Source organism: Arvicola amphibius, chromosome 2 (genome assembly GCF_903992535.2).
Source record: "Arvicola amphibius chromosome 2, mArvAmp1.2, whole genome shotgun sequence".
NCBI lineage: Eukaryota > Metazoa > Chordata > Mammalia > Rodentia > Cricetidae > Arvicola > Arvicola amphibius.
The window spans coordinates 3,511,901-3,527,144 of NC_052048.2; the positions used below are offsets into that span (position 1 = coordinate 3,511,901).

The 15,244-nt window shown below is 47.7% G+C and overlaps 1 protein-coding gene across 3 annotated transcripts in view; it reads right to left on the bottom strand.

Moving 5' to 3' along the window:
- Nucleotides 1-1,905: 1,905 nt before the first annotated feature.
- The window catches only part of Stk38l (serine/threonine kinase 38 like), a 55,232-nt gene continuing 41,893 nt past the window's right edge, over nucleotides 1,906-15,244 (bottom strand). For all 3 annotated transcript variants that reach the window (XM_038320708.1, XM_038320707.1, XM_038320709.1), the window contains 10 exons: nucleotides 14,523-14,645; nucleotides 14,003-14,086; nucleotides 13,011-13,134; nucleotides 12,229-12,383; nucleotides 11,601-11,703; nucleotides 11,368-11,429; nucleotides 7,831-7,948; nucleotides 6,258-6,381; nucleotides 4,831-4,926; nucleotides 1,906-2,880 (listed from right to left, as the gene is read on the bottom strand). In XM_038320708.1, coding sequence (XP_038176636.1) covers nucleotides 2,661-2,880; nucleotides 4,831-4,926; nucleotides 6,258-6,381; nucleotides 7,831-7,948; nucleotides 11,368-11,429; nucleotides 11,601-11,703; nucleotides 12,229-12,383; nucleotides 13,011-13,134; nucleotides 14,003-14,086; nucleotides 14,523-14,645 — 1,209 coding nt within the window. In that variant the 3' untranslated portion in view covers nucleotides 1,906-2,660. The remainder of the gene's footprint in view (nucleotides 2,881-4,830; nucleotides 4,927-6,257; nucleotides 6,382-7,830; nucleotides 7,949-11,367; nucleotides 11,430-11,600; nucleotides 11,704-12,228; nucleotides 12,384-13,010; nucleotides 13,135-14,002; nucleotides 14,087-14,522; nucleotides 14,646-15,244) is intronic.

Consider the following 15,244-nt stretch of genomic DNA (forward strand, 5'->3'; position numbering starts at 1 on the left):
GTAGTCCTGATATTTATTAAGTGTAGGCTTCATGAGATTTTCCAGAAATAAATGCATTAGAATTTGAAATAAAATGACAAGTAATCGTGATCACAGCAAAATGGCTGCTTTTGAATTTTAACAATTCAAAGAGAGAATGTGCCAGGTAGCCAGGGACTCTCACCTGACCCTTAAGTTACCTGTAGGCCTTAAAGGAGCTGGGTGGCTACTACTCCTGATAGCATGGACTGTCTAAGGATCTTCTACACCAGAACACCGAGAACCAGTGGACAGCTTGAACAAAGCAGTGCATGTCTTACAGAGCTGTGCTGTTAGGGAATAAATGAGCCCTATCTTAAGCCTTAGCAACCAACAACTGGTTTGAATATCCCACAGCTGGCATTTCCACTGAACTTACAGCCCATCGGTCACCTATGGCTAAGTGGCCGCTGCTGCTTCTGGACAGCCTAGGGATTCACGCCTGCAGACTCAGCTGTGAGTAACTGCTCTGACACAAAGGTTTCAATGAAAAAGCAAAAGACTGTATTAAAACAGGAAACCAATAAATCTGGATTATACATACTTTATCTTTAGAGAAACCCGAACCATGGGGTATATGGTAAACCTTCTTTGATCCAATTAGAGACTAGAGAAAATGTCATAGGCTTCTGTCACCTACATTACGTGATTCACCTGAGATAAGGGGATCTATAAGGAAAAAAAGTAAGTCTCAGGGCATCTTTGCAAATTATTTGCTTAATTTGCACCATGACTCATATTTTTAGCTTCCAAGTGGCAGGCACAGTCTTTAGTTGCCTCTAGACAGTAGCTTAAGAAAGGATTGAGAAATCCCTGAAGACTGAGTAGTGTGTTAACCTCCCAGACGGCCTCCACCACCAGGAAACCTGCTTCTCACAACAGGGAGGTCAGAAGAAGTGCTGTCCCTACATCGTGGAAACAAGCTGGGTAATTCTTCTTTACAGCACTCCCAACCCTCCCTGGTGACCTGCCCTTGACAACACTGTCTTCCTGTGGTAGCTAGGTAGTTATTGCATCTGAGCTGGAGAATACAGCAAGATCTCTGTATCCAGCCTACTCACCCCTGCACCAGTAAAGCCCCATATACAGCCTGGGGCCTCTGCTGCGAAATACCTTTGAAACAGGGGAGTTGTAGAAACCCATACATCCCGTATAAATTAAGGCAGCTAGTTAAAGTCATCGGTGAGATGAGTTCTCCACCGCATCCCGTCTGCTTTCTCAAACGCTCAGTCACGGGACCAGGCTACAGGTGAGCCACAGGCTGACAGGTGTTAGTCCTCGCCAGACCCAGCAATTCACTAGACTACTTCAAGACCTACGGCCTTGATGAAAGACGGCACAGCCAGCAGCGCCGCTACAAAAGCAGTGCCCTCAGGAGAGACACGGCTCCTGATGAATCCCTGCTCCACCTCCATCACAGGGGATAAACATTACTCATTCGCTGAGACATTATTTCTCAACAACAGCTTAGGTAACTAAACCTCTTCAGAAAGTCAGTTTAAAATCAAGATGCTGAGCAAGAAAGGATGATGTAATCACTAGTGGAATACCCAAGGGATCTGATGCTGACGTTTTCTGCCCGGTTTCCAATCCCCATCTCCTCCTGCCTCCCCCCCCCCCTCCGCCTGTACTCTCTTCCTTTACTCCACTGAGGGCTTTAACCACAGTGACGAACTAACCTCGAACAGGGCTGGCTTTTGTCACAGGTCCGTCATGGAGTGTCGCACCCCTGGGAAGCAGAATTCCACTCCCCACTGACAGCCACCGTTCAGGATCTTTGGTTCATTGGCAAACAAGGACATTAATGCTATCGAAGGAAACGAACGTCACCAGCAAAGAAAGAGCACACTCCTGTTCTTCACGGGCCCACTGACAGGATGAGAAGTCTGACGTTTAAAAAAATAGTTTAATAAAAATACACTAGGTTCTACAAGCAGCTTTCATGGTCATTTCTGAAACTCAACTCTCCATCACCCCTGTTAAAATAATGCCTGTCCTCTTGTTAAAAAAGAAGTCCTCGTGTCACAAGAAAAGTAACCGACATTTGCACAAATGTCTCCCTGCGTGTGTAAAACAACTGCTACCACCTCTCAGCGTAGTCAGCCTTGGCAGATGCTGGAGGGAGGCAGACATGTCCTCACTCTGACAGAAGCTCGCCTCCCCAGCCCCAGGATCTGTGTGAGCGCCTTAGGACCGGCTTCACCTAGAGCTATGATGTCCAAACCAGCAGGGCGAATGTTCTAACAGCAGCTACAGATGGCTTTTTCTTTTTACTGATTCAAGACCCATGCGCTTTGCAGTGAAGCAGAGACACCGAGAGTGACCTCCGGCTGCCGTGGTGCGGTCAGTGCTACGCAGCTCTGGCTGGATTAGTGTTGTGGTTGGGAGCGCAGCACGTGGCGGGATGAACCTCATCATGCACGCACGTAGGCCGTGCAGTTAGGAGGGAATGTCTGTTCCTTGTTCCAGTACCTTGTATAATAAAGTTAATAATAATAATAAAAAAGCCGAGCGATTCCTGTAGCAGTCTCAGAATCCAACCCTGTAGAAGTTCCTCGGGCTGGTGAGTGTCTGGTGCTGACGCCACGCCAGCCTGCAGAGGCAGCGACCTGAGTTCTCGGCTGTGGGACTGTGCTCACCACTCATAATTTCCCAGCCTTCATGTACGTGGGGATGGAGCCACGCTGAGTCAGCCCTTCAAACCTTTTATAGGTGTAATTGAGAAAAACCCAGTCTTTGGACTTGTAGTCGGGCTCTGTGGTACTCGGCACCGGCTGTAAGATGTCAGACTCAGGGAAGTCATCGAAGTTGGAGGTGTCGTCGATACTCTTGATTTCTATAGGGATGGCTGCCGGCCTTTCCCTGAAAAAGACAATTCATCAGCCACGGCGAATCTTCTTGAACTCTGAACTGTCCAACAAACCGTTCTTGCAAGCCCTGCCCACCACTGCACGGGACAGGACACCCAAGGGTGTCTGCTGTGCATCTGAACACAGCTACGTGGGAGTCAGGACAGCTGAGGTGACTTTTTACTAAAACGTTTGCATTTCCTTGGAAGTTTCACACTTTGCAAGAACTCAGCTAGCAATGCTCTTTAGCTGACACAGTCTCCAGCAGGTCCTTCACACTATTTTTTTTTTTTTTTTTTTTTTTGGTTTTCCAAGACAGGGTTTCTCTGTAGCTTTGGAGCCTGTCCTGGAACTAGCTCTGTGGACTAGGCTGACCTCAAACTCCTAGAGATCCGCCTGCCTCTGCCTCCCGAGTGCTGGGATTAAAGGCGTGCGCCACCACCGCCCGGCCCACACTATTTTTTTTTTTTTTTTAAGGTGGAAAAACAAGACCCAATGAAAGGAAAATTAGAAGAGAAAGAGTTTTTGGTTTTTGTTTGTCTTTTGAGATAGTTTTTCTCTGTGTAGCCTTGGCTGTTATGGAACTCACTTTTTGGCCAGGCTATCCTTGAACTCACAGAGATCTGCCTGCCTCTGCTTCCCAAAGGCTGGTGGTGCACCACCACCCTGGTTAAGAGATGGCCTTTTACTGAGAAGATTTTATGTGGTGTCGAGTATGTAGGTGACAGTGAGATCTATCTAAGTGAGCCAGGGCTACAATTCTAGAGAAGATCTGTGTACACAGATATCTATCTGCAAAAGAAAAGAAATGTATGCAAAAATGCATACATTTGTGATAAGGTCTGAATGCAAAAACTTGTTGACGGTAGGAATTGTAAGACAATCAGAGGTTAGGTTAAAAAAAAAAATCCCCACAAAAATGCTTTCTTATAGTAAAAACATTTAACTATAGAGATAGTTAAAAAAAACTATCCCTAAAATTTTTAAGTTATATTTATTGACTTACCATGCACACATGCATAAGCATGCATGCACACACACACGCACACAGTGCACACACACACACTGTGCACACACACATGCACGCATGCACACACACAGTGCACATACACATGCACGCACGCACGCGTGCGCGCACACACACACACACACACACATACACACATACACACACACACAAACACAGCACGGAAGTGCGGAGGCCAGAGGACATCACTCAGGAGTTGGCTCTCCTACCACACCGGGCTGGGGACTGAACTCAGATTTTCAGTCTTTCCCTGCTGAGTCACCTCAACAGCCCCTTGTTGGTTTTTATTTATTTTTTCAACAATTTTTAAAGGATCTACTAGGTGCTAAATCTACAAAATGATGAAAAAGCATGTACCGACCACGTCTGTACAAGAGTTCGTCTCGTGCCCAGTTCTCTCATGAGTGCCTACTGTACCTCTCTCGTCTTCCCCGAGGAACTCTCAACACCTTGTCCACGGTGTCCTACCCACAATGTCTAGACCGGGCATGAAGATTACGGATGTTTAATGGAGACTCAACTGAGTGGAAAGAGCCACAACCGTGGCCTCTGCGACCACCCGTTCCTGTCCTGTGACCGTTTCCGGAACCCCTCAAGAGCAGCACAGCAGACGGCTCTCAGACAAGGCAGCACTGCTTCCTCTGCTCAGTTCTCAGCCTTCCTGACGCTGCGGCCTTCACACAGCTCCTCACGTTGTGGGGACCCCAACCATAACCCCATCTTCGTGGCTACTTTGTAACTGTATCTTTGCTACTGTTATGAATCATGATGCAAATGTGTGGTTTTGATGGTCTTAGGCGACCCCTGTGAAAGGGTCATTCAACCCCCCAAAGGGTCACGACCCACCGGTTGAGAACCCCTGGTCTAGACGAATCAGAGGCACGCGAACCACCCATCAAGAAGCTCATTTTTCTCAGCCCAGGCCTCAGAACGTACCTGATATGTCCCCAATCTACACCCTCAAAGAAGGGGTGACCTTTGATCTCTTCTACACCACCATTCCCAATTCTGTTTTCAGAATCAGTACAAAATCTGGAAAAGGAAACCAATTATCAGTCACATCTTTCATTTAAAACACTCTAAATGTATTACTTCAAATGTTTTTAGAAAGCATTTTCTTACTGAGTTTACTCTGGAAGAAATGGGGAAACACAAATCACCATAAATATCTACCATTCCGATACCCCATCAATATTCTGAAGCCATTTCTTTTCATCTCTCATAACAATATTAAAAAGTGTTGACACAGGGGCTGGAGCGGTGGCTCAGAGGTTAAGAGCACTGGCTGCTCTTCCAGAGGTCCTGAGTTCAATTCCCAGCAACCACATGGTGGCTCCCAACCATCTGTAATGAGATATGGTGCCCTCTTCTGGAGTGTGGGCATACATGGAGGCAGAATGTTGTATACACAATAAATAAATTTTAAAAAAAGTGTTGACACATTAATGATTATTTTAAGACTTTTTCCCACTTAGTATACTAATAAAGTTTCTCAATGCTGTTCAGTGTTTTCCTGTGAGGTAATCTTTTGAGACCTGTGTATGGAGACATCGGAGTATAACATCCATCACTGCTGTTGAAGACTTACATGAGTTCCAACTTTTCACAACTAAAATAACACAAGAAACATGTCTAACTCTTCGACCCTACGTGGTTATATGCTCTATTAAATTCCTAGAAATAAAACTGCTGGTCAAAGGTCATGTACAGTTTGATAATTTTATATAATATGCAGCCAGATGGCCACTCACGAGGGTTGTCACGATTCATATCCTGCTGTGGGATCTATTGCTGTAACTACTGGGTAATAAAAAGCAGACTGATCAATAGCTAGGCAGGAGGTATAGGCGGGACTTCCAGCGAGAGAAAGGAAGAGGAGGAGAATCTAGGCGTTCAGGAGAAGCCAGGAGACACGGAAAGAAAACAGGAGGTACAAGAGAGGTAATGCCACAGGACAGAACATAAATTAATATAAATGTGTTAATTTAAGTTATAAGAACTAGTTAGGAACACACCTAAGCTATAGGCCAAGATTTCAGTAATAAGAAGTCTCGAAGTCATTCATGTCATTTTGTAGGGAATGAGAAATAGGTAGTTAAGAGCACTTGCTGCTCTTGCAGAGGACCTGGGTCCAATTCCTAGCACCCACACTAAGAGACTCACAACCGCCTGTAACTCCAGCTTCCATGAGCAAGTGGTACCCACACACTTACACATAAAAATGATAAAATCTTTTTTTAAAGTTTCAATTGTGTAAATCCTTTATTTAAACTGACCAGATCAGCGGCGTTCTCCCCCAAACACCAGCCCTGCCTCAGAGAAATGGATCATTTGGACCACAGGAAGGTTTCAGAGTCACTGACCTGAGAATCAAGTCCTTGGCTTTCTCAGAGACGGGCACTTCTGCAGGAAACGCCAGTGTCTCCTTCCAGCTCATGACTTTTCTGTATGTCTCCTGAGGTGTCTCGGAGCAGAAAGGTGGGAAGCCTGGGCATCAGGGAAGCAAAATGTATCAGCTTTGGTGATCAGTTCAGCCAGACCTACAGGTACCGAGCCGCGAGAAACAAACAGCCCGAGCGCTCTGAGGTGACACCAGGGTGCATCAGTTTACCGTGACATTACTAACGAAGTCCCACCTTGTCTCGTCTTAACCCTTCATCTTAAACCCTTCCTTTGATCAAGGAAGCCAAGCTAAATGACTCTCTCCCTGCCATGGGGTCCCGAGGCAGTTTATTATTAGGTGTTTATCAATATGTATTTAACACTGAAGAATGTGGGAAATAGATTCAAAACGGCTCTGCTATTTTTGTCTTAATAGCTGTAATAAGTTCAAACGATGGCACCAAAACAGGTACGTATCACACACACGAACAGGTACGTATCACACACACGAACAGGTATGTATCACGCACACGAACAGGTATGTATCACGCACACGAACAGGTACGTATCACACACACGAACAGATACGTATCACACACACGAACAGGTACGTATCACACACACGAACAGGTATGTATCACACACACGAACAGGTACGTATCACACACACGAACAGGTACGTATCACGCACACGAACAGGTACGTATCACGCACACGAACAGGTATGTATCACGCACACGAACAGGTACGTATCACGCACACAGGTACGTATCACACACACGAACAGGTACGTATCACACACACGAACAGGTACGTATCACGCACACGAACAGGTACGTATCACACACACGAACAGGTACGTATCACACACACGAACAGATACGCATCACACACACGAACAGGTACGTATCACACACACGAACAGGTACGTATCACACACACGAACAGGTACGTATCACACACACGAACAGGTACGTATCACACACACGAACAGGTACGTATCACACACACGAACAGGTACGTATCACGCACAGGAACAGGTACGTATCACGCACACGAACAGGTATGTATCACGCACACGAACAGGTACGTATCACGCACACGAACAGGTACGTATCACACACACGAACAGGTACGTATCACACACACGAACAGGTACGTATCACACACAGGAACAGGTACGTATCACGCACACGAACAGGTACGTATCACACACACGAACAGGTACGTATCACACACACGAACAGATACGTATCACACACCGTATCACACACACGAACAGGTACGTATCACACACACGAACAGGTACGTATCACACACACGAACAGGTATGTATCACACACACGAACAGGTATGTATCACACACACGAACAGATACGTATCACACACACGAACAGGTACGTATCACGCACATGAACAGGTACGTATCACACACATGAACAGATACGTATCACACACCGTATCACACACACGAACAGGTACGTATCACACACACGAACAGGTACGTATCACGCACACGAACAGGTACGTATCACGCACATGAACAGGACTTACCTATCAGCATTTCATACATGATCACTCCCAAGGACCACCAGTCACACAGTTTGTTGTACCCAGTTTGCATGAAGACTTCCGGAGCAATGTAGTCTGGCGTTCCGACTGTGGAATACGCCTACAGAGGAACAGCTTGTCAAACTGGCATTCTGAACCTCTCAGGAGTGTGGCTCACTACAGGAGGAGGTTCTCACTTATTGGTGACTTTGTGGTCACATGTAAGGCTGGCTGACAGGTGCTGAGTCGGGCACCGCATGCAGAACACAGGATTCTGGGCCAAGGAGAGGCCCTTTGTCCACTTCAAAAGGAAAGAAAAGGCTGCGCCCACTGGGCCTGACCTCCCTGCTCACTACTCCTGTGAGCTACCCTTGGAGCCCCCGCTTCTGCTCACCAAAGACCCGGGTGGAAGAACCTACAACAGCCTGATCTGAGGCTAAACCAAGAAAACACGCTCTGTAAGCTCCCTTCCTTAGAGCTTAACTCCAGCGCATGACATCAGGAGCTACGTGCATGTTCCTCCTTGATCCACATCAAATCCTACAAAGTGAGCCTTAAAGCTGGCAGCTCTCCACAGGGGCACTACGTAGAGCCACTGAAATGTGACAGCAGGCGGCACTTCAGGGACCAAGGGACAGAAACTGGCAGTTGGTGGCTGAAGGGATCCACTGACCCAGACAGGGATGAACTCTCTTCTCCCTCGAGGGCCACTGGCCCACGAGGATGACTCCTAGTAGGAGATACAGACATCCTCTGCCGTGTTTTTATTTATTTTTTAAGATGGGGTCTCACTGAGGATGCCCCTGCCTCAGCCTCTTAAGTAGGGGGTTATGGGAGCACCAACACCTGCCCCTCAGGTTAAGTTGTTAAGCGGTATTCATTTCTTCCCCTTTTAAAATAGGAAGACTATAATATTTTCTCAGATGTAGCATCTGATCTAAAACGACACATTCAAAAATATAATGACATTTTTCTCCTTAATGCACGCTGGGCACATTTTAAAAACGGAAAAGTTTACTAGAATATCAAAGTTTGCTGCTCCTTGGACCAATGAGCTCAAAACACAAAAGGAGCCAGGCTGTGGTCACCCGAGTCTAGCACGCCCCAAAGGAACACGGAGTCAGCAGCTTTGTCATTGCTGACTCGAACTGAACAATATTGACAAGGTAGCTGCATGTGCCGGGCTCTATGTAAGGGACCAGGAAAACGAAGTCAAAGCTACCTTCCTAGCTGCAGACGTCCACACCTCAGTTAATTCCCAGCTGCATACGTTCACACCTCTTAATTCCTAGCTGCGGGCATCCACACCTCAGTTAATTCCCAGCTGCAGATGTTCACACCTCAGTTAATTCCTAGCTGCAGACATCCACACCTCAGTTAATTCCCAGCTGCAGATGTTCACACCTCAGTTAATTCCCAGCTGCAGATGTCCACACCTCAGTTAATTCCTAGCTGCAGACATCCACACCTCAGTTAATTCCTAGCTGCAGATGTTCACACCTCTTAATTCCTAGCTGCGGATGTCCACACCTCAGTTAATTCCTAGCTGCAGATGTTCACACCTCAGTTAATTCCCAGCTGCAGATGTTCACACCTCAGTTAATTTCTAGCTGCAGACGTTCACACCTGTTAATTTCTAGCTGCAGACATCCACACCTCAGTTAATTCCCAGCTGCAGACGTTCACACCTCTTAATTCCTAGCTGCGGACGTCCACACCTCAGTTAATTCCTAGCTGCAGACATCCATACCTCAGTTAGTTACTAGCTGCAGATGTTCACACCTCAGTTAATTCCTAGCTGCAGATGTTCACACCTCAGTTAGTTCCTAACTGCAGATGTTCACACCTCAGTTAATTTCTAGCTGCAGACGTTCACACCTGTTAATTTCTAGCTGCAGATGTTCACACCTATTAATTCCTAGCTGTGGACGTCCACACCTCAGTTAGTTCCTAGCTGCAGAATTCACACCTCAGTTCCTAGCTGCAGACGTTCATACCTCAATTAGTTCCTAGCTGCAGAATTCACACCTCAGTTAATTAATTCCTAGCTGCGGATGTTCACACCTCAGTTAGTTCCTAGCTGCGGACGGTCACACCTCAGTGAACCATATACATGAAAAGAGGAAAGGCCTCGGAAGCAATTCTTATATTTACTAAAAAGGGTGAGAGATAGCCGTGAAATTAAACATTAGGAGCTAGGACTGCCTACTGATGTAGTGGGGAGGTGAGCGGACTGTGTCCCACCGCCTGGCTAGCTTAACCCCCGAAATAACCACACAGAAACTATTGATTAAATTACTGCTTGGCCCATAAGATCTAGCCTCTTATTGGCTAACTCTCACATCTTGATTTAACCCATTTCTATTAAATCTGTGTATCACCACATGACTGTGGCTTACCGGCAAGATTCTAACCTATGTCCGTCTCAGGCCGGAGATTCATGGCATCTGCCTGACTCTGCTCTTCTTTCCAGCCTCCAGGTCGGTCTTCCCCACCTACCTTGCCCTATCAAAAGGCCAAGGCAGCTTCTTTATTTAATCAATGAAAGCAACACAAATACTGAAGGACCTCCTACACCATACTGAAGCACTGCACCACTGCCAACAGCCCGAGCTTCCTGTTCGCTTGGTTAACTGTAAAGAATGGCGGTTGTTGTAACAGGAGTTACACCGCCCCAGGTTACAGGAGGTTACAGGTTACAGAACACTCCTATAGAAGAGGCGATGTCTCCTCTGCGATTCCCTGTAGGCGGCAAGGGGACAAGGCTATGGGGTTATGAGAAAGGCCAGTGTGGTGGCTGCAGCTCCGTGAGTCCCTCTCCTTCAGCCATGTATGCTGGGCTCCACTGCCCTTTGACATCTGCCTGCTTCTAGCTCACAGATTACGAAGAGACAGCTTTGAGAGACCCCACCTGTCTTGGGAGGGAGACCCCAGACCACCCCACAGACAGTTAACCAAGCAGAACTGCAGTGTCTTTTCCAAGGCCGAGGAAACCAACAGCACAGTGTAATCCTGCAACGTGGAGGCCAGCAGGTCGGTCAAGTGCCCAACGGTGACCGTCGTGGGCAGTAGCTAGTAAGGCTGCAGACCAACAGAGCGGGACTTCAGCCACAGCTAAATGCGTGGGCAGCATGTGAGGAATCCATGATCAGCTCCTGGCTGGGCCAGGGAGAAGAGACAGTGCGGGTCCTCCACAGGGTTGGCCCATGACAGCCCAGACAACCGGCCAGCCTCTGCAACCAGTTTCTGCCACAGCTAACAGAAGAATCTCAGCAGCTTCTCCTCTCAGGAGCCACCCATCCCCCACTCTACCAAGCTTCTCGCTATTATGAAACCCTCCTTAACAAAACACGCTGCCGCTCTGCTCCCTCCCACAAGTGTCCCAGTCCCTAATCTTCGCTGGCAGGAGAGGATGAAGTGTGTCCCAGCTGACCTTTGGTGACCCTAGGTCCTCGGGCCAGGCACAGCTGAACCAAGAAGGGTTTCTCTCCATCCCGCTCCGCCTGGGAAGGAGACACCCGAGTCTGCGGGGCCACTCACCAGCTGCCGCCTGTTCTTCTTCCACGTCTCAGCTTTCCGCTTGGAGTTCATGTTCTGAAACGCTGATTTCAACAAGACAGAACTGCAGTCAGAGGGGCAAACTGGCAAAATATAGAACCGCACCCCAAATCATCTAAACCACACGCAACTCAGGGGAGGAGGGAGCCTTGCTTCCTCGCAGAACTAGGGCTCAAAACTACAAATTTCCAACCAAAGGAAACAGGCGAACTCACAGAAGTCGCTTGGTGGGTTGTGTGAGAGGTTCCTATAAAATTCAGTCCTGTGTGCTTTCTTTAGCCCCGTGCACAGACCAAAGTCAGACAACTTTACGTGTCCCTAAAACGACAAATTCCAGTCAAGTCAAATTACATTAACTGTGAAAACGAAAAAGCCTTATTATAAACTCCTTTGATGCAATCATTATAAGAATTCTTAACTTAAAACACAGATAGCTGAAAACATGAGGTTATGCATGTTTGATGATTTTTAAAAATGGAAAATGGCACATGCCTTCAATCCCAGCACTCGGGAGGCAGAGGCAAGAGAATCTCTGTGAGTTTGAGGCCAGCCTGGTCTACAAGAGCTAGTTCCAGGACAGGCTCCAAAGCGACACAGAGAAACCCTGTCTCAAAAAAACCAAAATAAATAAATAAAATAAAAAAAAAACGGAAAATGGGGGTTTTTTTAAAAAGCCATTTCCCGTGATGTTATTCCAGAACAGTCACTTTCATGCCTTCTACAAAATAAACTTAGTTAACCCCAAACAACCTAAACCATGGCTGCTGTCTGCAGCCAGGGAGCTGGCGGTTTTTCACGGCATGAGAAGCCGAGGACTCTCTCGCTCGCTCGCTCCGCACATGCCTTGGCATCCAGTAGAAGGTTGTCTGGCTTGATGTCCCGGTGGATGAAGCCCAGCTGGTGGATTGCGTCGATCGCCAAGACAGTCTCGGAGATGTAGAACTGCGCCTCCTCTTCTGTCAAGGTGTCCTTCTTCATGAGCAGCGTCATCATGTCACCTGTGCAAGGCAGAGGGCCCAGAGACCGCAGACCGGTGAAGCCGCTCTTCTCCCCGCACCCAGCCCAGGCTCTCACTGTCCTCACACCCTCCTGCTCTGCTCACCACAGGGGTCAACAGCTTTCACCTTGGCTGGTGTGCGACCAGAAGCCCGAGCCCGCAGGCCCGTTGTTCACGAATGTCAGCAACTGTCTGAAACCCTAGTGCTGGAGTGATGGACGTGTGGTGGCACACACCCAGTTAAGGGGACCTGCTGCAGACTCCCTTCTTACGTACAGACCGTGCCAGATTTGCAGTGTGCTCGCAACGGTGTCGGTGGGGAGCATGTGCCGTTATCGTGGGCAGAGCAGAGGTGAGCACACCCAGGGACGGAATTCTGTCTTTCTGAATGCATGCTATTTCCTTAACTCTGTGTTATGTGCAATGAACACAGAATAGGAGTATATAAAATGTCATCCTAACTCCTTCAAAGTGACATGGTCTGTGGCCAGATCTCCTTCCACTACTCTGGAAGTAAATGCTGAAAAATAGTGGGCTGTGTATAAACTCAGTAAGTCGGTAGTAACACTAGCTGACGTGACCACTGCCTGTGCCTGTGAGCTCGGGTCTGTCCACCACCGCTATTTACCTCCAGGAAGAAATTCCATGATCAGATAGAGATTCCGCTTGTCCTGGAAACTGTAGAACATCTTCACCACCCAGGCACCATCTGCTTCCACCAAAATGTCTCTTTCTGCTCGGATATGAGCCACCTAGATGAGTGTTTTGAAAGGGTAACTGACCCGTTCCAACGACCCGTCCCTACCAGTCACGCAGGAGGACTGCAGACACTTGTGTGCTCACTAAACAGGCAGAGCCGAGAAAGCCATTTTCTTTAGCCCCTCTCCTTAGACCTCACGGCCGAACAGGTTCTCTAACCCTGCAGAGTCTGTGGATTCCTGTTTGCTAGGATGGGCTAGTGTTCCTACAGGAGGAGACGGCAGGAGTGCCCATGGGATCCGGTGTCTGCTCTTCCAGCAGTCACCAGGAGAGAGAGTGTGGTACCTGAAGGAAGGCAGCGGAGACAGTAACCATCAGAAACTAAAACCTACCCAACTTTCTGACCTTGAACAGAACCACGGGAAAGTAATGGCTTCTGTTGTCTGTGGCTCCAGCCTGTGTTGTTTTTTTTCTTTCTTCCCTCCCTCCCTCCCTCTCTCCCTCCCTCCCTCCCTCCCTCCCTCTCTCCCTCCGTCCTTCTCTCCCTCCCTCCCTTTCTCCCTCCCTTCCTTTCCTTCCTTTCTCTTGTTTTGGTTTTTTGAGACAGGGTTTCTCTGAAGCTTTGGAGCTTGTCCTGGCACTAGCTCTGTAAACCAGGCTGGCCTCGAACTCACAGAGATCCGCCTGCCTCTGCCTCCCGAGTGCTGGGATTAAAGGTGTGCACCACCACCGCCTGGCTCTGTTGTTTTCTAATAGCAACTGTGCAAACTAACACAGAGCTTTTAAAGCTGGAGAAAACACTAAAACAGACCATAAATTTAGTAGTATCTAGTAGGCTGGATTTCTTTCTACAATTCCAACACCAGCACTGCTCTGAGTCCTGTTCAGAGGCCCCTGGCGCCGCGCGGTGGGGAGACACACCTGCTCTTTCTCGAGCATGTCGGCTTTCCTCAGGATCTTCATGGCGTAGATGTGCCCTGTGTCTTTCTTCTGGACCAGCCGCACCTAGAGCACAGACGTAAGCGTTGGACAGTGGAGTAGTTTCCTTTACTGAGCCTTGGAATTTACCACGGATAACATCAAAGAAATCACACACATACACATACACACACACACACACACACACACACACACACACACACACACACTTACTTCTTATGGGGAGCAGGGGTCTAGTGTAGCCCAGGCTGGCCTTGAGCTTACTATTACGTAGCTGTGAATGACCTTGAACTTCTGACCCTTCGCCTCCATCTCCCAAATGCTGAGGATACAGAGGTGTGCCATCACACCTGGTTTCTACGGGGCAGAGTCAAAGCAGGGCTTTGTGGACACTAGGCAAACACACTTAGCAACTGACCTGTGACTTCGGAGCCTAGGAACTACATTTCAACACAGTACAGCACCCACTCTCAACAGTGGTGACGTCAACAAAGCAGCTCACCTCTCCGAAAGCTCCTCTCCCGATCACCTTCAGAGACTCAAAGTCATCCAGGCCAAGTCTGGTCCTCTTGAGGCGTAAGAACTCTGTTTCTTTACGAGCATGTTGGGATCGGCGTAACTTTTTCTATCAAAAATAGATTTTTAAAAGATTAAAGAAAGGCTTTTTCAAAGGCATGGATAATGTCAAAAGATGATACACATAAAAACAAAGACAGGTGGTGGTGGCACACGCCTTTAATCCCAGCACTGGGGAGGCAGAGGCAGGCGGATCTCTGTGAGTTCGAGACCAGCCTGGTCTACAGAGCGAATTCCAGGACAGCCAGAGCTACAGAGAAAGCTTGGGAAACCAGCAAAGGCAGAGCAGCTGTAGAGACAGCTCAGTGGCTAAGACTGTGATTTTTCTGCAGAGCCTGCAGCCGCCTCCGGCAACCACACTCATCTCCAGGGCAAGGTGACGCCTCCTCAGGCCTGCACACTCACTCACTCATGCACATATCATTTTAAATAAATAACGGGAGAGAGGTATGGTATCTTAATTATATGTCTGTCTATAATCTACATGCCAATGTCAAGTATTTATTAAGCAAGGGAAGAATATAATAGTAATAAGAAAACATTTTTAAAACAACTTCTAAGTCTGTACCCTTGAAAGCAGACATTACAAGTAGGCTTTTCAAGTAGGCTTGTAGTAGAATGCATCATCTTAACCTCTTTATTACATGT